The 20,060-nt window shown below is 36.9% G+C and overlaps 1 protein-coding gene across 12 annotated transcripts in view; it reads right to left on the bottom strand.

Moving 5' to 3' along the window:
• CPEB3 (cytoplasmic polyadenylation element binding protein 3) overlaps positions 1 to 20,060 on the bottom strand; it is an 89,656-nt gene that overhangs the window by 62,795 nt on the left and 6,801 nt on the right. For 5 of the 12 annotated variants that reach the window (XM_040563825.1, XM_040563820.1, XM_040563821.1 and 2 more), the window contains exon 2: positions 18,677 to 19,593. In XM_040563825.1, the coding sequence (XP_040419759.1) occupies positions 18,677 to 19,582 (906 nt within the window). In that variant the 5' untranslated portion in view covers positions 19,583 to 19,593. Of the gene's footprint in view, positions 1 to 18,676; positions 19,594 to 19,936; position 20,060 lie in introns of those variants that run through there. The other 7 variants (XM_040563822.1, XM_040563815.1, XM_040563823.1 and 4 more) reach the window with 5 other exon arrangements.

Raw genomic sequence — 20,060 nt, 5'->3', positions numbered from 1 at the left:
AGGCGTAACCTGTGTGTCAGCAAATTCCAGAAGGGAAAAAGATATTCTTTAAAGTTAAGGGATACCTTAGTTATGAAACAGAGATTACTTAGCAATACCTGAAGTTCTCTGAAAGATGTAATTTACATGTATGTATATCCTATTATTTGAAATCAAAAGAATTTTTCCCCTTTGTCATACCCTGTAATAGAGTGCATTTTGTTTTGTTGCCTTTCCACTCAGAGCACAGGCATGTAAGGGCAACGCATGCCCAGCACAACTTCAGTCCCTTATCAGTAGACACATGAACCATGACTTTACTGGTGAAGAGGGAAAGGTAAAGGATGAGAAAAGAACATCTGACCACAACATGGACTGTGAGTACCTCCATGATAGTTATAAACAATCTTTAAATGATGGTCCATGAGCATATGCTTACAATACAGATGCTTTCAAAGAATTTTCTTCATCTTAATTTATCCAAATCAGTTTTGGAGTTCTTCACATAAACAGTAATAATCATCATTGTTTTACCAAACATGTTAGGACCACTTAAGACTTCATTGAGCGCCAGGCAGCTGGAAATCGCAGACTGTGAGGGGCATTTCTCACGGTGCTGCTGCGGCTGCTTGCATTCCAAAAAGCTGCATCTCCAGCACAGCAGAAGATTCCACCTTACAGGTCTCAAAGATAAATGGATAATAAATTGCATCAAATAGATGCAAACAGTAAGAGATCTTCAAAAGGTGGAGTAACAATAATACAGAGATAAAACTCTTGAGGGAGAGCACAAAGTAACAGACTTCATCTTGGCAGCATGAACTAACACAGCAAGATCATGTCTTGAATTAAGCAAAACCTTGACATCACTTTAAGAGCTAATACGTGTGTTTGGGGTGGGGGGGACATGGGACAACATGAAATAGACCCTAATACAGCCTGGCTTCCTCACTACCTCTTTCAGCCTGAACAGGTAGCCCAAACTAATTGGAACTAATGAGCTGAAAAAGGAAATGACCAACATATCCCAACGCAGAACCACAGAGAATATACACTTTTGCTCCTGAAACTGAAGCCGTATCTTTTTTCCTTTGTCTCTGCAAAGCGTTATAGCAGTGGAGACGCTTGACCCTGAATTGATTAGACTACAGTCACAAAGTGGAAAGTCTTACCCCAAGAAGGCATGTCAGGAATCTGACACATGTTGCCCAAGCCTAGCTACCATTCATACTCAAAATCCTTAAACAAGTATTTATGCGCATGTTGAATCCACATCAGCAGCATCATTTGTAACATAAAATACGCATTTAGCCATGAGATGCACCCAGTCTTCCCAGGTTGTAGTAGGCAAGCAGCAAAACCTCAAGTACCTATGCTCTTCCTTGTGTTTCTGTATTTCAGCCCATCTACTAACCAACTTCTTATTAAGCTTTCTATGTTCTGAACAATGCCTCAGTTTCAGTAGTTGATTTCTGGGTTCTACATTTTCCTGCTGCCCTAGATTTTCCAGCTGCCTGCACCAGCACGTGGCACAACCCAGCCCAACTGTGCTGAGCAACAAGATGGCCTCCACTCTGAACTATTCACTGCTTCTAGGAGCACACCAAAACTGCAGTTGGGCTCAGAGAAGTCTGAGCACTTCGTACTCACCAGATTTTGGGGCGTTACAAGCAGTGTTAAGATCAAAGGAAAGAGATGAGATGGAAAAGAAAGAGATGGGGAATGGCTAAAATTCTTATGGTTTAAACAACTTAAACTTCCTACCAAGGCAAACGTCTTCACCATCATCACTGCTGTGTTTCATCCTTCTGTGCCTGTGCACAGCCAAGTCTGGATTTGGCTGCACAAGGTTGCTAAGCATTGCCAACTAAAGCTGAAGTCAATCGAAGCACAGCTTTGAATAAATACAGTGTAAAATGCCAGCACTGTTTTAAACTGGGCTCATTCACTCTGTTCTAGCACCTGCAGGAGGGGGGTTATTACTAAGAACAGGAGGAAAACAAGTTTGTCTCACTCCAGCATCCCAAACCAAAGCAGCAAGAACAGCAACTGCAAGAAATGTACTATGGAAGTCGGGTCTGGGACATGCTCAATCTGCCTGGGTGGCACACGAGCGATCGCATACGGCAAGCTCTGAATGTTTGCTGAGCAATCACTAGCTCCTAGCAGCTTCTGTGATGCAATCCCACTTGCACCCTAAGTAGAATTTAATATATATCCAGGTATGTATCCCTCTCAACAGAACGGAAATCTGAGGAATACGGTCACGTGGTAAAGTAAAATGATCACTTTTTTGCAAAAGAATTGAAAAACCTGCAAATAGCAAGTGTTACTTCCTCTGCAGCTTGGCGCTGGAAAGCTGCCAACACCAACATGACTGACACCACAGATGCAGGCAGAACTCGCACAACCAGAAATTTCAGTAATTTTTTCCGTATATTGGATTTCATAAAATTATAAAAATAAAACAAAGCAAATAAGGAGGCATAAAATATAGGTAGGAGGGAAAAATAGAGTAAATTTGTCTATGCCCACAGTGAAGAACATTACAGCAGAGCTACTAGCACTAACTCTCAATGGAATTTTATTTTAATTCCCCTTTCTTTTTTGATCTCGCCAGTTAATGTTGGGTACTGTTAAATTAAGCTGGATTTATTATGTTCTTTCTACGGAACAAAAAGGGGAATGTTTTCTTAGGTTATTAGTGTTCTTAGAATGCCCACAGAAGAAATGCACCAACTTCTCATACACTTCCCTCACCACCAGCTAGCTGTAGCATATTTTTTACTTTGGTAGGTGTCCAGGAGTTCACTGGGCAAAAGGTGAATTTTTCTATCCTTTGAAAAAAGGAAAAAAAAAACCTTTGAAAAAAAAAAAAACTTTAAAGAAAAATTAGGAAGTTTAAAACAAATAAAACCAACATCTAATGGTATATACACTATGGAAACATTTCCATATCACTTGAACATTAATATTTCAGACCTCTAGTTCACAACAGTCAATCCCCTTGACTAGATGACATAAACTTTCATAGTTAACATGCAAGAATTCAGACTGGATCCAAAAGCCATAAGAACATGACCTACTCAAACAATTTTCACCAAGGAAGGTAACTGTTACATGCAAGCTTTAGCTCCCTTATAAATTCTGAGTTCTAAAATGCTACAAGGAAACCAAAATCTTTCAGTGAAATGTTTGCAATTTTCATTTTTAAGTGAACCAAAAAGCACAGAAATAGGTAGAGACAGAACAGGCATTATACCAAATTACCAATACGACTGCTAATTATATTATTCTGTTTAAAACTTATTTTACTTGGCAGTTAAGATGAGATTCCCCTTTCATACACACGCAAACTACAGGTAGAAATGTTCAGGCTTTATAGGCATAAGAATTGGCATTGCAATCACTTAAACAGAATATCCTATCAAGTTACTAAATATTCAATATTTGCTCGCAAACTGCAAGGAAGAAAATAATGGAATTTACCCTTCCCTCCCCTCGAGGTGGTAGCTCCAGGGCAGGCTGACTCTGGGCAATCCACATTTTGGAATTACAGGGAACAGACCAAAACATGGCCCTGCTGGGTACAAACTAAATATAGTTCTCTCTTGTTCTATATTATATTGTTCATTTCTTTAATCTTCTCAGCAGAGCCTTACTAAGCAATAAACTACTTATTGTGCTGTTTGAAGCATCCTGACCTATTCTTCCAATGCAGGCTTTGATAATATGCTAAGTGTACTACTTACATGATCACTAGTGTTATTTCTCTACCTAAAATCCAAGGATAATATATCATCTAGTCAAAAGCTTAAATCTTGTAACCTAGTGCTCCAACTGTGAACACTGTTTATTACCAGCAAATAAAAATCTAATGCACTTAAATATTTCAAACACCTTCCTTTTCCCACTAAAACAGCAGCAATTAGAAAATGTGTTAAAAAAAAAAAAAAAAAGGAAAGAAAAGAAAATGAATCTACAAAAATGTTATTATTCTTACACCTTTTATCCCTTTATACTATTGTATGGAATGATCTGCAGACATTATGACTGTCTGAGCACTCCCTGACAGCATTTATGTTTAGTCATATTTTGTTCAATGTGATGTTTTAGATAAAAATCTGCTCATCCGTCTAGTTGCTGAATGCATCTCAAAAAGCTGATGTATTCACTTTCTATTATAGTAACTGATTCCAGTAACAAATGCTTGTAACAATTCTAAAATATAGGATTATAGTAGTTACACCCAAGATGATCATCAATTCATAAAAACAAGCAAGTGGAAAAAAAAAAGTGTCAGCAGTGGGATTTAGTAGGCCATTCATTATACCCTTCAGCTATTAAAATGACATAATTTAAGAGGTTCACTGGCCTGCTGTGCAAGAGTTCAACATTGATAAGTTACCTTTGGGCTTCCACAACTCTGTTCAGTAGAATTATCCCTGTGTCCCATAGCAAGGAAAGTCTTACATTGACCTAAGAACTCACCTTGCTAGCTCCATCAGCACGAGTTAAGCACAAATCTAAAATCACAACATTAAAAAAAACACTACAAAGATGCAAAGACAGCAAATGGAAAGGGAGTATTGCAGACACTACAGCATGAAAGGGTCTGCACTGTCTGAACTGCATAATGCAGAACAGAGTAGAGACATACAGTACAAGGAAGCCATCATCTCAAAAAGATTTACAAAATGAGAAGTCTATTTCATGATGCTATAGGATAACAAGACAAAATGGGAGACAGAAAAGCATGCAGGTAGGAACTGTCAAGCAGATGTCTGAGCACCACTGCCCAGCAACTTCATTTACTTTGGCCACCACAGAAAGGGAATCTCACGGATTTCTCTGGAACAGAAACAGTGGTTTTGTTTTTCAATAACCACTGACATGGGATATAATGCCAAAATGTTTTGTTGTTGTTGTTTTTTAAATAAATGTTACTGAAATGTTTAAGCCTTATGGCAAACAAATATTGTCTCTCACCTAAAGCCACTGTGCTTTTAAAAGCAATGTGACTAAAATAATATCTAATTGGCATATTTCAAGCCAGGTCCCTGTTTCATGTCTGTTGTGTTCAGGAAATAGTGACTCCTGAGCAAAACAACTTGTAGGTGCCAGAACTCCAGCTAGATATTTCAACCAAAAAGGAATAAGATACTTCATCTGTTCATCCTGAACAAGTTCGTCACCTCCTGGTTTGGAGAACTACCCTTAGAGAAGACAGTAATTTTTCCATTCCAATGCCAATACAGTCCTTTAGTTCTGAAAGGAAAAAAAGAAAAAGAAAAAAAAAGCAAAGTAGGAAAGTACAGTGGGAATGGCTGTTCAGTAAGAAAAGAAAAGTGAGGTCATTTACTGAGAGATCTAAAACAGGCCACAAACACTCTCAATGAAAAACATCTCCCAGAGAAGACAAGAAGGTGACCTTCTTAGTGTGATGTCACTTTGCATCCAGCAGGGCTTCCAAAAAAAATTTAACCTATTAGCTGCCGTATACTTTTAATTACCAAAATCATTTATGTAAGCTGTCCATACCCTGACTTCATATTGTTACAGCATGATTAATATGCATGACAAATTGTGGCACAAGAATTAAAAATCTACTTTAGAAGAGACACACACAAAAATCCAGCCTGCCACCTTCTTCCTACGCTTTCTTGCTAACAGGCACTGAAAATAGTTGGTTTTTTTTTTTTTTTTTTAAGTTATTATTTTTAATGTTAAATTCTCACAAAAATGTAAAAGATACTCACAGGAATAAGAAAAACTTTCACATTAGAGGAGTTGAAACTGATTTAGTACAGGGGAAATAAAGAGTGCTCCAGACAGGGTAAACATTTTCAGATGCAAATCAGATGACTTCTAACACATTTTTCCTTCTTTGTACAAGGTAATAAGAACTGACAGGCACCTTAAGAGATTTTGCTGTAAGGAAAGAATCAGGATGTTCAGCTATGTAAGCACGTTTGGGGAAACTTTAACAAGTTCAGCATTAATAACTCGGACAACAGATGTCTAGGAAAAAGTCTAGCAAGACAGATAAAGAATTAAATAAAAAGTATCAGGAGAAGTCAGGAGCAATTAACATATCCTTCCTAATCAGTCTTCACATACAAAGGCAGGAATCAGGTTGACAAGGGTAGAGTAAAAGACAAAGCAGTATCATCCAGTCCAATTATAGATATCAGTGTGAATGTGAGTAATGTTATCAAAAGGAGCCTGAGTTGGTAATGCAGTTAGCGGAATGACTAAAGCAAGAATGTAACTAAATCACAGGCAAGAATGTGGGTAATGTGTATATCTGACTGGTAAAATAAAAATGAAATGCAATGACTAGAGCAGGATATGAAAATACACAAGACAAACACTGTTTCTAGTTTTTATGATTGAAATTCAAGGATATATTTAAGAAAGAGAAAATTAGAGATAATGTAGCATCATATAATAATTATACAATGTCCTGCAGAATAGGAAACCTGGTTCTTGAAAGAGTACAATACAGCTGATCCAGCAAGGGCTTCAATATGGCACTTCGTAAAGTGCTACAAGCAAAAGTAACAATATAAATGGCCAAAAAAAAAAAAAAAGTGGTAAATAGTGCAATTGAGATAAGAAAGAAAAGGTCAAAAAAGGAAAAAGAGAGAGCAGAAATCACCTTAAGTTACTAATGGAGTTTCTTAAAAACAAATCTTGAAACCAAATTTATCAATAAAGTTGGTATTACATAGGAACACACTAATGATATTTGCAAGCTATCAATATACAGGAGACCAGCTTATCATACAGAAAGAACTGAATGAATTTGAAGAATTGCAGCAAAGCAGGATGATATTTAATATTACTAACTAAAAGGTCATGAGCTCAAAGACTCTTATCTTCACTATAAACTGGAACCTCAGCAACCAGAAAGGACACAGAAAGGGGAAAGATAAGAGTTTAGTAAATTTCAGGACAGTTACAAATAATAAGCATCAATGTAACTGAAAAGGCAAACAAAATTCCAGGCTCTATAAAAAAGGGTACTTCTAGTAGGGATGCCTTTTGGATCTTTCCACATCTGCATTCAAAAAAAATAAGATATTTTCATTGTATTCCCTCTTTTACATTATTCCTATTCATCTACATGTCCAACTGAACTAAGGACTGAGCTGTATTTTAAAACCAATACCAGTTCAAGCTTATATTAAAACAAGGCAAAATACCAAGAGAACATTCTCTAAAAACTGAACCCTTCCAAACAAAGCATAAAACTTACTGCAATCCATTTTCAAGTAGTTTTAAATGGAGCACAGGAAGTCACTTACTTCTCCCTTGCCTAACACAAAAGAAGTTGTTATATCTTCCATTTCTACTTTGTGAAATGATGTCAGAAGGGCGTGTTCCTGTTTAGACAAGGTACAAGAGACTGTCTACAGTAGCTTAGATCAAAACATGACTTTTTAGCTCAGCTGACAATTACGGTCGATTTTATTTCCCAGACATCACAGGTACGGATTCATTTAGTGGCAGCCAAAAACAGCGGGAATCACCAAGCTGCTGAAACGCAAAACCCAGCCTAATGGCTGCAAGGTTTCATTTGCTGAAATTCTCACCTACAGAAGGCAAACAGGTACATCGTCATCTTGGATACCATACAAAGAAACATTGCAACTTCACTTTCATTTTGCATTATGAAAATCCTACTTTTTCTCATCCCTGACTTTTGTTTCCTCCATCCTTTTGTTCAGCTTTAGTCTTTGTACTGCAGTTATCCACTGCTTAAGGCTTTGAGTTTTAAGAAAAGCCCTTTCTGTTACTATGAGATGTTTCACTGTTTTGAATTATTATTTTTTTCAACGACATGGGAAGAAGCAAACGAGCCTAGAACAAATACACAAATACGAGAATCACTTAAAGTGATGAAATACTGGACCGTTACATTGATCATAAATTTAAAACTAAAAGGTATCTTTATAAATACTTTAAAGAAAATCTCGAAACCATAAAGCATACCATAAACATTTGACAGACTTGGTTATTATAGATCGTAACGGTTACTAAGCACATCAATAGATGATATTGTTTGGTTACAAGCCATCTGTTAATGTACTGAACCCTAATAATTAGTTAATACATTAATCATTTATTAACCCTTTACAAATGTGCAGTTACTGTAAAGGTCGTGTAGCAAACGGCAATAATACTAGCTACCCACAGGTTAATTCATTAATGCATTTAACAAATCTCCTTGACAAAATACTGCATTGAAGGATCTGCCTAAAAAGCTCTGTTCTCAGTGGAGAACGCTTCCTTGTCAAACCACAGGGAACACAGTAGTTAGAATGTTAGATTTACAGTTTCTGAAGTATGATCTTTTGACTGCTGTAAGGCCATATAACAGCTCATGATTGTCTGTCACATGCTGCTAATTCTCTACCGTATTTCCAGCTGCTTAACATATGATAAACTTTTTAAAGTTTAGACTTCTGCCTTTTACATTGCAGGTGTCCACCTAATAAACTAAGTAGAGGTAAGGTCACCTGGACTACTATAACATACAAAAAAGAACTGCTCACAGCAATTTAAGCAGAGCTTGTCATACTTGCATGAGATAGAAAATATTACTGAACACGCAAAACATATTACTTGAATTAAAGTACCATACTTACTTATAAAAATAAGGGTTACATTTTCCAGATATTTTTTCTCAACTTAACACTGCCTTCTTAATACTTAATTGAATGATCTGGAAGGATTTATTATTATTATTAATTTTTTTGTAGATCAACAGGAAAGACAGAAAAAGATTTAGTTCGCAAGAAATAGAAAAGGTCATTAGAAAAGAGAAAGGGAATGACTGGGTGTTCATGGTCATGATAGTGGAAGGCAGGCTTGAAAAAACAGAGGTGATCGAGCATTTAGTAGAACAACTTGCAATGCACTGTTCTGAGATATTGTAAGTTAACTGAGCAATTTTGTTCCATTCCTGTTCCTAAGTTTATTTATACTGTACGTGTTAATAAACTAAACTAAATGGTAGAGATGATGTAGAGTACTGGTGTTATAGCTATGATGTAAACTTTATTCCTTAATATCAAGTCAGACACACTAGGTTGTCCTTTTTAAATCTCACAAGGTAAAAATTATGTAACCATGCAAGGCAAAATGGCAACTTCTTCCTTTTATGTTTTTCCCCTGCTAATAGTTATCAAACAACAGCAGTAAGAGCTTAAAATGTTTCCACTGCTTCAAGAACAAAGTAGCAACTTCCAAGGAGAAATTATGAAGTTTCAATTAATCCAAAATATTATTTTATCATTCAAGTCTTTTAAAATGAAATGTTTGTTACATTTTATTTTTCACAACTCTCATAAGAAGTCATAATTCCAGACTGCCTTTAGGAAGCAAATCTTACTTGCAAAAAAGGCTTTACCACTCTGAGAACACAAACGAGCTTCAGCAGATGAGTAATTCAGAAATATTTTACATTATATATAGTGCCACTTTCTAAAATTGAATGACATTTCTCATTAAAAGGTCAGCTTTAAGTTGCTCACACTGTTGCCAAAAATAACTTTTTAGGGTGTCTTTTTAAGACCAGCACATCTCACAATAGTTCTTCCATGTAGGAAGGGTGAATTTCACCAGAACATCCGCTTACAACTGTGACATAAAAGAAAATTATATAAGAGAGAAAATGTCCATGTTAGATAAATAATGTGTTTCTAACTTTGCAAAAATACTGTTTTCTTATGCCAGAAATGCTTTTATGTTAATCCATGTGAAAATCCATCCCAAGTCACACATTCTGGAAACTGGGTGAGGGGACGGGAAAACAAAATCAGTTCAGTACATTCAAACTAAGTGTGTGTTACAGAAATTCTGCAAATTTAACCAAACGATAACTTAGAACTCTCATCTAATATTTCTGACAACTCCGTCTTACCTAAGTCTGTTTAAGCCTATTTAAAACCCCTTATGCCATTAAGTTCCCACACAGAGCAAGTGAACGTGATTCACCTTATGACTACAGAAGTTTATTGGGCCTTGCCCTGTAGCTTTAAGCTCTGATGTACAAAGCAGAATAGAGAAGGCCTACTCAAATGAGAAGCTTCATTTAAAAAAAAAAAAAAAAAAAAAAAAGGATCAAAAAGCAGGAACAGAAAGAAGTAGAAGGGAAGTTTGAAAGGAATGAGTTGAACAGTTCAAGGCTGGATGAAACAAGAAAAAGGGGTTAGGCCCACAAAATCACACTACATCCAAAACCTTGGCAGGAATCCCAAACGTCAAATGTCTCTGAAACCCACTGACAGTATGTGCTCCACACACATTACTTTCATTAACTCTGTTAATCCAAGAACAATCTGTGGTGTTGATCAAAAGATTCCAACTTGGCTGATGAATCATATGAATGTCATCATCATAACATGCAAGACAATCTGTGGTTTTGCTTAAACATTTGACTTAAGCTCTAGGAAATTTAAAAGAGCTCTGAATTTTGCAAAGCCATACAAAGAGATAGCAAGTGCAGAAGCAATATTGTTAGTGCAATTTAAATTGTACCATTCTGCATGAATAAACCATAGCTAAGTATATGATCCAGATCTTTTTTCCAATGCAACCCGTTTCATCCAGTGTCCAGAATAAACCTTTGCAGTGATGTTTTTGAGTAAAGTTTGTTTGTCTATGGAAGCTCTATGTTGTTTCATGCAGAATTTGGAAGATGTGCAGAGAACAACACAGGCAATTGAAAGAAGACAAAAGCGGGTCTCATTTGAGGAAATTAAATATTTTTCTTCTTTTCTCTGATGAAGAGTTTTTAATTCCTGAATAATTGCCTGGTAACTAGACCTGTTCACATGTGATAATTTATTTTCTTCACTTTCTGGTGCCTATTCTGAGATTCACACAAGCAGCAAACAAAGGCAGTCAGTGGATGTACTGTACTGAATAAAAAGCTATGTATGCTAAATATTTCAGAAGAAAAAGCTTTTTAGTGTTCTCAGATTGAACACTGAGAAGAAAATGATTTCTCCAAATAGTGCCTCTTACGTACATCTTTAGAGAAGAAGGAGTGGTGTAATTCCTGCTAACTCTAATGTGACAAGACAAATCAGTATCTATCATGATCCGTACAGTGCTTCTCTTCTGTAAGATCTTAGAATAATTGACAATTTTATGTCTGAGATGATTCTGAAAGGCATGCAATAAAAACAAAGTCATGTTGAATAATGAGAAGAAGGAAGGCATCAGTTAGCTGTGTTTTACAAATAATACTGCGAACTTAATGGAAAAAATAGAATCACATAATTGAAGTTTATGAAAAAGCAAATGAAAATGATGACCAAGTCTGAAGATACACAGGTAAACTTTCTGCAGCATTTCACCGCCTACATTTTTTAAAAGTCTAAAATTTACAAGTAGTAAAGAGGTTACACAAATGAAGACCTATTCTATAAACAAAACCAGTACTTTCATCTAATTACTTTAAAACACTTGTTTATTATTGGTATGTACATTCTAATAACTGCTTAAAAGCAACGCTTCTGCTCTTTGCTTAAATTTCTAAAAAATGAAACAAGAAAAAATGAAATAAAGCAGAAATAATTAAAAAACATGGTACCTTAAACCTAGTTAGAGAATGTATGAAATGTTAGAATAGCCTAAGATCTAAAGAGTCTAAACATTGCTCTGACACACCTGTTAGGCAATAAGAACAGTGAACTATTACATTTCAACTTGCATAACACCACTGAAAAAAGTTTGACATTAAGTTTGAAAAAGGTAAATTATGTCAATAACAACAATTTTATTTTATTAATTCTAAGGCAGAAGCCATTGAATATTATTAGAATTGTTTTCTGAAGAAAATGAACTGTTTATACATAACTGTATGCATCTGTTTATGCATGTGCATATATAGTGTAAACATATTTATACACAGATTTCACACTTTTCACGAAGTTCATTACTAGGAATGAAAAATTTGCCTAAAGCTTTGCAATATGCATTGTTTATTTCTCTCATACTGTGTGTTTCACTTACTCTTATTATTGGCTAAAAGAAAAAAAATATAATCTCTAAGCATATGTAGACATTGAGGAAGCTTCCCTACAGAAGGGAAGTTATTAGACCATGCAGCAACAGAAGGAGTCCAAAGGGGAATTTAGCTAACCTTATGCTGAGTCAACAGGAACTAGAACATTCTGCTTCCTGCCCCTTCTGAAATTTCATTTCCATCCCACCTTACTGACCATGTAGGTTGAGACAGGAAGTAGCAAGACCTACTTCAGGCAGCATCTTGTGAAACCAAGTACCTTGGGCTTGTAAGGGACTAGAAGGGGACCAGAAATCTAATTACCTCTGAGAGAATGCAGTAAATCCTACCTACTCCTGTCATCCCCTCACTTGAAGACCATACGGAATTTCTTTATCTAGCATTTGATACCTTCTGACAGTAAAAGCATGATTTTTCAAAGACATGGAATACAAGCAAACAATCCTCCTTCTTGCCTACGGAATACAGTGCTCCACTTTGAGCAGGTAATTGCAACCAACAATTACACATAAACAGCTTTTTATATTGATTTCTGGGAGTTGAGAGACAGGGAGGGAGAACTAGGGAAGAAAGGAAATACATTTTACATCTGAAGACTGCTAACTGCCATTATGCTAGAGGACTTGAGCAGATCTTTCTCCTTAAATAACATATCACATGTTACTATTATAAAAGCAAAAGCAAAACAACATGCTTATTTAGGGAAAAAGCAGTGACGTTTATCAAGGCCTTTACTTCCTTTGGGAGTTTATGCCATAGTTTGGAATAACATTTTGATAAATTTTCTACGACAAGTATATTTTATTTATGAATGGTATTTTCAAACTCCTAACACTATGTCAAGAGATAAGTAGGAAAAACAAAGGCCAGAGAGCCTTTGAATCTCTCTAAAAGATCACCACTGGCTAGTTTTGGTATTTTTCCCTTCAGACTAATTTGAAAGTCTTGAAAAGCACATTAGTCTATCCAGTCCAAGCAAAACTCAGGTCTCTAGTTAAAATCCCCATGTAACTTCAAACTAAGCAGTGCTATCTTTTCATTTCCCCTTGCTGTGCTTCATCCAGGAAGCACTCGTGACTGATCTTCAGGAAAGGAGAGCTATTTTACCAAATGCTAAGAAATGGAAACATTCATCATCCATACAGCAAACTCATATTTTCTCCTTGAAAATCACCTAAAAGAGGAAAACGCTAATTTTCCATGTTTTTCTTCCTCTTACATTCAATTCACAAGAGCAGCCTTTAGGCAGAAAAACGAAAATCTGGGAAGACAATCCAAGAAGGGAAATAGCAAAATGCTCTTCACTTTCTAACATATCTCCCTAAGGAAAGGCAGATAATTTCTTCAGCAAACCTTTAAGACAAATTATTGTTTTGTTGTACTACATTACTACCTTTAAGGTTTTTGAGGAAGTCCTTCTCTATATGGAATTGCTCAGACCATCACCTGCATATTGAACTTGTACCTTCACTCTACCTTCACTAATGTGGAATGAGGGCTTATCTATGATTCAACTGTTTACTTAAAATCAATAAAATAAGTAATTAGAACTCAAATCATCACACTTTTAATATTAAACAGTGATGTTTTTATTATTCTGTTCTATGTTATTGTGTTTTAATTAATTTGAAAATGCAGACATTTAAAATTCAAATATCTAAAAAACTGTGATGTTATCACAACTACTAAAGCTAGAATGTCAGGTATTAGTTATCGCTTTTATACTGAAAGACTACTGAGATACCACAACATGCCTTCTCACACTTCCTTATTCCAAATCAGGCTACTTTTTGTGTTATATATATTTTATGCAATAGTAACATAAGAAGCACGTAAGGCGGCGGGATGAGGGGGGGAGTAGAAAAGCAGACTTATTTCCACAACTGGGTCTTCTGTGTGCATTTGTTTGTTTGTTTCACATACTCACAGGCTGTCAGTACTAGAGTATCATCAGATAAGAAACAGTAAGATTAGACTACACTAAGAAATTATTTTCAAGATACTGGTAGTGCTACCGATATTATGTACAGTTACCTACCACACTGTCAGCACCCTAAACGTCCAATTCAGAGCAGAGAAGTAGTGTTTCAAAAAATAAACTTATGATAGACTTGCTGCATAATACGATTTTTGGTTGAAAAGAATATCTAGACTTAAACAAAATCTTTAAAAATACAGTCACCAGGGTACAGAGTGTTTTAGCCTGAAAAACTCCTCATAAATAATGTTACAAAATTGAAGCTAATAATATATTTTAATATTTTTCCCTAAGACATGAGGACAATTATTCTGTGTATTATTCTACAGCATGTGCATGTATATTTTATATGTACCTAGGTGTGTGCATACACAATTTATTATAAATATAAGTTTGCACTGGAGTGGATAAAGCTAGGTATGAGCTAATATCACAGGCCCGAAGAACTTCAAGTGTTCAAAGAAAATATCTTCTTAAGGAGCTGTCTGTTAATCATCAGCTGAAAATCACACTAAAATTATAAACATTACAGTGGCCATTCCATTGCTCGTCATTTCACTCAGTAAACAGCTACGATGTGTTTAGTACTACACATGACGAAGTACTTGTGCCTGATAACGTATTACTAATTAGTGCATCTAAATCTAAATTTCTAAATATACATACATACAAGCACATATTTCTGCATATATCCATATATTTACAACAAACTGGCTGCATGTTTGGAATATTATTTTTTTATAAGGTGCATAAAATTATAAGCTAACTTTAGAAATTATATCTGGATGCAGACTAATTCCTACTGAAACCAATGGAAAACAACAATAACAACAAAACTTTTGCAGCCCAGTTATCTTTGATCTCTGGGCAATTAACAGGTTCTGCAAAAGAAGGCATATTAAAACTATTTTATCCACAATAAATACCACTTTTTTTGTTGTTGTTAGAGAAGTATCTATCAATAAAGTTGTCAAGCCTGACTTGCTGTATGCCAGAATCTTCAGAGCACCAAAGTGCTATGCAGCTTTTAAATCTGCAGCTTGCAATTGTGCATTTTTTATTGTTTCTGAGGAACATTACTAGAAAAGCAGCATACCTGACAAAATTTGCACAACTTTTGGCAAATCTTTCACTTATTTGTTACAGCAATATTTTTAAACTTCCATATGGTTGACTTGTGTAATTAACAACTGTGCACCTAGCATTTAACTCCTTCTCTGTCTTCTCCACAGTAAAGAAAATTTCTTATCCACGCTTCCAAGGATCTATTTCAAGTGCTATCAATCCTCCTAACCCCACAAGCTGTGTCACAATATATTCATATGGACAAAAGCCAAAAAAAAAATATACCATTCACCTGCGAGAACTGAAGGACAAGAGTTCTGGGAGCAGCTCAGAAGCATGAGATGACAATAGCTCTCTTCAAGCCCCACTGCTCTGCTGTAAAAAAGGAACTGAACCGTGGCCCTGGTCCCAGGGACAATCAGTTAATGTCAACCTCAAATGCCAGAGAGGAGGATAACCTGGCATAATGGCACAACACTATTGCCTGTCACATGACAATCACAGCACAGGAACTTGGCCTGAACCACCCATAAGCCAAAGAATATTCAGAACAGATTGGCCGCATTTCTGTATTTTCTATCTGGCCTTGTTCCACGTCTATTCCTGAGAACTCATCTCCAACCCTTACTTGCTGCAGTACACTTCATTCCGTACCAATTGCTTCTTTTGCTTTCCGTTGCAACTATCAGCTTTGGATCTTCAGGTGTTTTTGTTGTTGTTGTTTGCTTGTTGTTGTTTTGCTTTTTGTTTGTTTGTTTTTTAATGTAGTGCAATCAGTTTTCCTCCATGAAAATACGAAAACAGTCCCCTTCAAAGCATTTTCAGTTGCCTTTCAGCACTGACCACGCTTCAGATGACAACAGTGTTTTTACCAACTAATACTTTAAGTGTTCTCATATTATTCAGCACAAGTATGTCAAAACCAGTAAGGCAGCTGCCATGAGTACGGGGTGCACTGATCTATTACTCTAATTCGGGAACAAAGACACCTAGCATCGCCTTATACACATGTCCCTTAAAGAAATATTTTCCAATTATTTTTTTTCCTAGAACTTCAAATCTTCATAATGAAATAAATATAAACCAAAACGTTTAAAAGGTCTTATAATCTCAAGGTAAGAGAAAAGAATGAGTTACCACAAAGAACTTGCTAATGTGAATTAACATGTTTACTTGCACGGTAAGTTCACTGAAAGGTATTTCTGAAGCAAATAAAACCCTTCAATTATGAGGGGTGGCAGATGTACATGGATAAGCCTGCCAGAATTACTTGATAGTGTTGACAAGCAGAACTTACTCAGTCAACATATTACCCATTTTCTCTGAGGAAAAACAAACAAACAAACAAACACAACAACAATCCAGGCAGCAAATATTAAACTCTTATGAATTTCATTTTATCAACGCAGTAAACAGTACATTGAACAGTTGCCTCCTATTAGAAGGACAGTTTCAAGATTCCTTTGGCAAGTTGTGAAGCATAGGAGCAATCAACATTGATCCAGATCACAACCTTGTACACAAAATTCAGTACTTCTCATTAGAAAAAAAAAATCTACTAGGAAAAAAAAGTACAAGTTTTCTGAGTCTCTGAAATCAGACCGTTATTTGAGCTGGTGCTGAAAGTAGTCTAAGTATTTGCTTTCAATTGAAAAGAAAAATACCAGATTTTATTCAGAGAGAGAAAAAGAAGTTTCCAAGTTCACACATTGACTAATACATTACCTTTTCAAAACCTCAGTTAAAATCAAAGGAACTTCTCTTTAAAGTGTTTATCTACCTTTTTTCCCCCAGTGATGACTAAATACCAGACAGTTTAATTTGTGACAGTTTCTAGTCACAATAATAAATATATAATGTTGTACGTATGTGTTGTAAATACATAGTGTTGTATGTAACGTTGTAAAAAGATGTTTTACTGAGCAAACCACAGAAATTAGACAATTTACTGTTGTTTTTCCTATTAAATCAAATTTAGCAGAATTTGTAACATCTTACAGGGAGACAAATGAAAGAATAGTCGTAAATTGAAACATTTCTCACTCCTAAAACAAGGACTGAGAGATATATTCACCAGCTTTTATGCTAGGGCATTCTGTGCAACCTAATAGCTTCACTAGGCATATTGCATCTGAAGTATAACCTTTCTCCAGACTTCAGTGCTAGAGACATTGCCCAGCAGTTTAACAGAAGCCACTCCACCTTCATTTAGCGTAGCCAATAAAAAATTAGCAACTCTCCCTTTAAATAGAATGAAGCAGCAAAATGAAATTTCAGGGCTGACTATAAGATGCCCTCTTTGAATGGGACTGGAAAGTGCACAGGAATGCATACTTCAACAAAGTGAAGGGGGGGGGGATCTTATTTTATTTATTTATTTTGTTTCTAATAGTAAGTGTCGAGCTAGATGCCATTCTTACAGAACTGCTAAGTTAAAAATGTTTGAGAGTTTCTAGTTTACTGAGAAAGCTATTACCTAAGGAGAAAGCATATATGAATGATTTCACTGTAATCCAAACCAGAAAATTTTGATATGTCTGAGACTAAAAACAGCTAGCCTAGCAGAAATTTGAGATTCACTTCACCTTGTATAGATATAGCTGCAAGTACATGCTCTGCTTTTTTCAACTTAAAATGGATTTTGCACCATGACAGATTTTGTTCTGCATTAAAATTGCAAATTTTCTATGTGGCCCAGTTTCAGCCGCAATTGATCTGCCTTGTCGTCATAGATTTAAAAAAAAAAAACCAACAGCGAAGGGCACTGCAGCTTTAAATATTTCAGAGCTATGTAGCTAGTAAATAGACTCCATTGCAATATGGCTCTGAAGGTCGTGTCCTATTGTCTCTTTTCTCTGCAAATATTTTGAACAGCATAAAATGGTTTATTTTATACAATACCTCCCTGCCATTTCTAAAACACGTCAATTGTATTAGGCATTTCCTTACTGGAAAGGACAGATACGCCACTCTTTCCATACACACCCACGCTGCTTCTAGATGTATTCAAAGCATCCACCGTGAATATAACAGCACGGCTGTACGTCAGACATATACAGCCTTTCATATGTATACCTTATGTGAACAGACCTCCATGTTAAACTCCCCAACATAAAGACAATTAATTATTTCAGTGATGATAAAATAATTAACTGGATTTCAGGTCAAATAGCACCTTCAGTTAAAATTTACGTGCCAGTTAGGAAATTGAAGCAAGCTATTTTAACATCTCCTGCTTCTCACATATGGGTGAATATAAAAAATAATTATTATACAAAGAGCATCGATAGAACATAGTCTGCCAAACCTGCTTTTCATGTAGAAAGGCTAGTTACTACCTTTCCGATGATATAGAAAAAGAAAAAAAAACAACAGTCGCATTTAAGAACAGATTACAAGAACAATAAGACCTAACGTTGAGCCAGAATTTGGAATTTTTGTGTATGCACCCCCTAGGATCAACCCCACTTCCTTCATATGAGGTGACAATTTGGTGCAGATATGAATTATGGAGATGCCTCTCAGGTAGAACAATAAAGTGAAATATCCCCCTGCAATAAATACACCGTGTGATAGCTGTCACCACATAGAAGGTACATGTAGTCATTTACCTGAAAAGGCAACAGATTGTTGCCATTGTCCGTCCTGAACGCGTTGTCTTCCATCCAGGATTTGGGGGTTAAGGGTGCAGCCCGTGGGAACTTCGGAGGGGCAATGACATTGCTGGAGAACGGCTTTTTAAGGGGTGAAATGGGATTGAGGGGGGAGGGTACGCCGACCCCCACTCCCACGCCGACCCCCACTCCAACTGCCCTTCGAGGGTCCCTACCAGCCTGCAGCCCACCCCAAGGGTTGGAAGGTGTACTCCAAGCTGCATTTTGATGGTTATTCCAGCTGGAGGAGGAAGATGAGGAGGCAGAGGAGGAAGACGGTTTGCTGGTCATGATGGGCTGATGACTGTAAGCAGCATTTCTCTGGGCAAAAGGTGCCTGATTAGGACTCACAGGTGACCTCCGCTGTTGCTGCTGCTGCTGCTGCTGAGCTTGCTGCTGCTGCTGCTGATGTTGGTGGTGTTGAGTCTGAGCTAGGCCAATCTGAGGCGAGAAAGTGCCACCAAATACAGGGTTGACATGGTGTGGAAAATTCTGGAAAAGCATTGTCCCATTGACTGGAGTAATCCCTTGGAAAAAGCTATCATCCACCGTGTTTGTGGTCCCCGTAGACCAGGTGCTGCTGAAGGAGGGAGACAAGGAGGTGCCGGCTGCAGGTTCTTGTTGAGGCTGGTGAAAGCTCAAGCCAGGCAAAATGGGAGACTCCATCTGCATCTTCTCCTTGCTATTTTGGGAAGGAGCTGATGTGCCGATACTAGTCACTGAACTGTTGTCTTCTGGCTTGGGCGTCTCCGACGAGATGGGCGTAGAGGGGGCTTCTGCTGAGTTTGGATCTTGCTGCTGCTGCTGCTGCCGCTGCTGCTGGGGCTGGGCTTTGCTTTTGTCCATCAGTAAATCATCCTGCATGGTTTGCGCAGCTGAAACAGTAGGGGAAAAAACCACAAAGACAGATTATTAACATTGTCATTCATACCACAAAGCAGGCTGTTTTAATCATTTGCCGGCCAAAAATCTCGTCCTATTGCTAGTGCTACGCTACAGCAAGTTGCGAGGCAAACCCGTAATCTTCCCCCTCCCCCATTTAGGAACATGTAAGCTTTGATCGTGCTAGATAGCCTTTAAAATATTTTTTTAAGATGCTTCACCCTTTTTGATGCCTTGTTTCCCTTCAGTCTAAATGAGAGATGTGCTTATAGGGCAGAGATATACAGCAATTTCGCCACGTCTCTTTTCTCTTACACCGGAACTCAGAGCTCTCACCCTGCAATGAGAAACTGATTCTGGTTCCTGTTTTTCCAAGCACCCTCCTCCTCCTCCACCTCCTCCCCCTGGCTATTTGCATACGTCAATAAATACTGCTGCGTCCTTCAGCAAGGTTAAAGAG

Source organism: Cygnus olor, chromosome 7 (genome assembly GCF_009769625.2).
Source record: "Cygnus olor isolate bCygOlo1 chromosome 7, bCygOlo1.pri.v2, whole genome shotgun sequence".
Taxonomy (NCBI): Eukaryota; Metazoa; Chordata; class Aves; order Anseriformes; family Anatidae; genus Cygnus; species Cygnus olor.
This window is presented reverse-complemented; position numbering and strand designations above follow the sequence as displayed.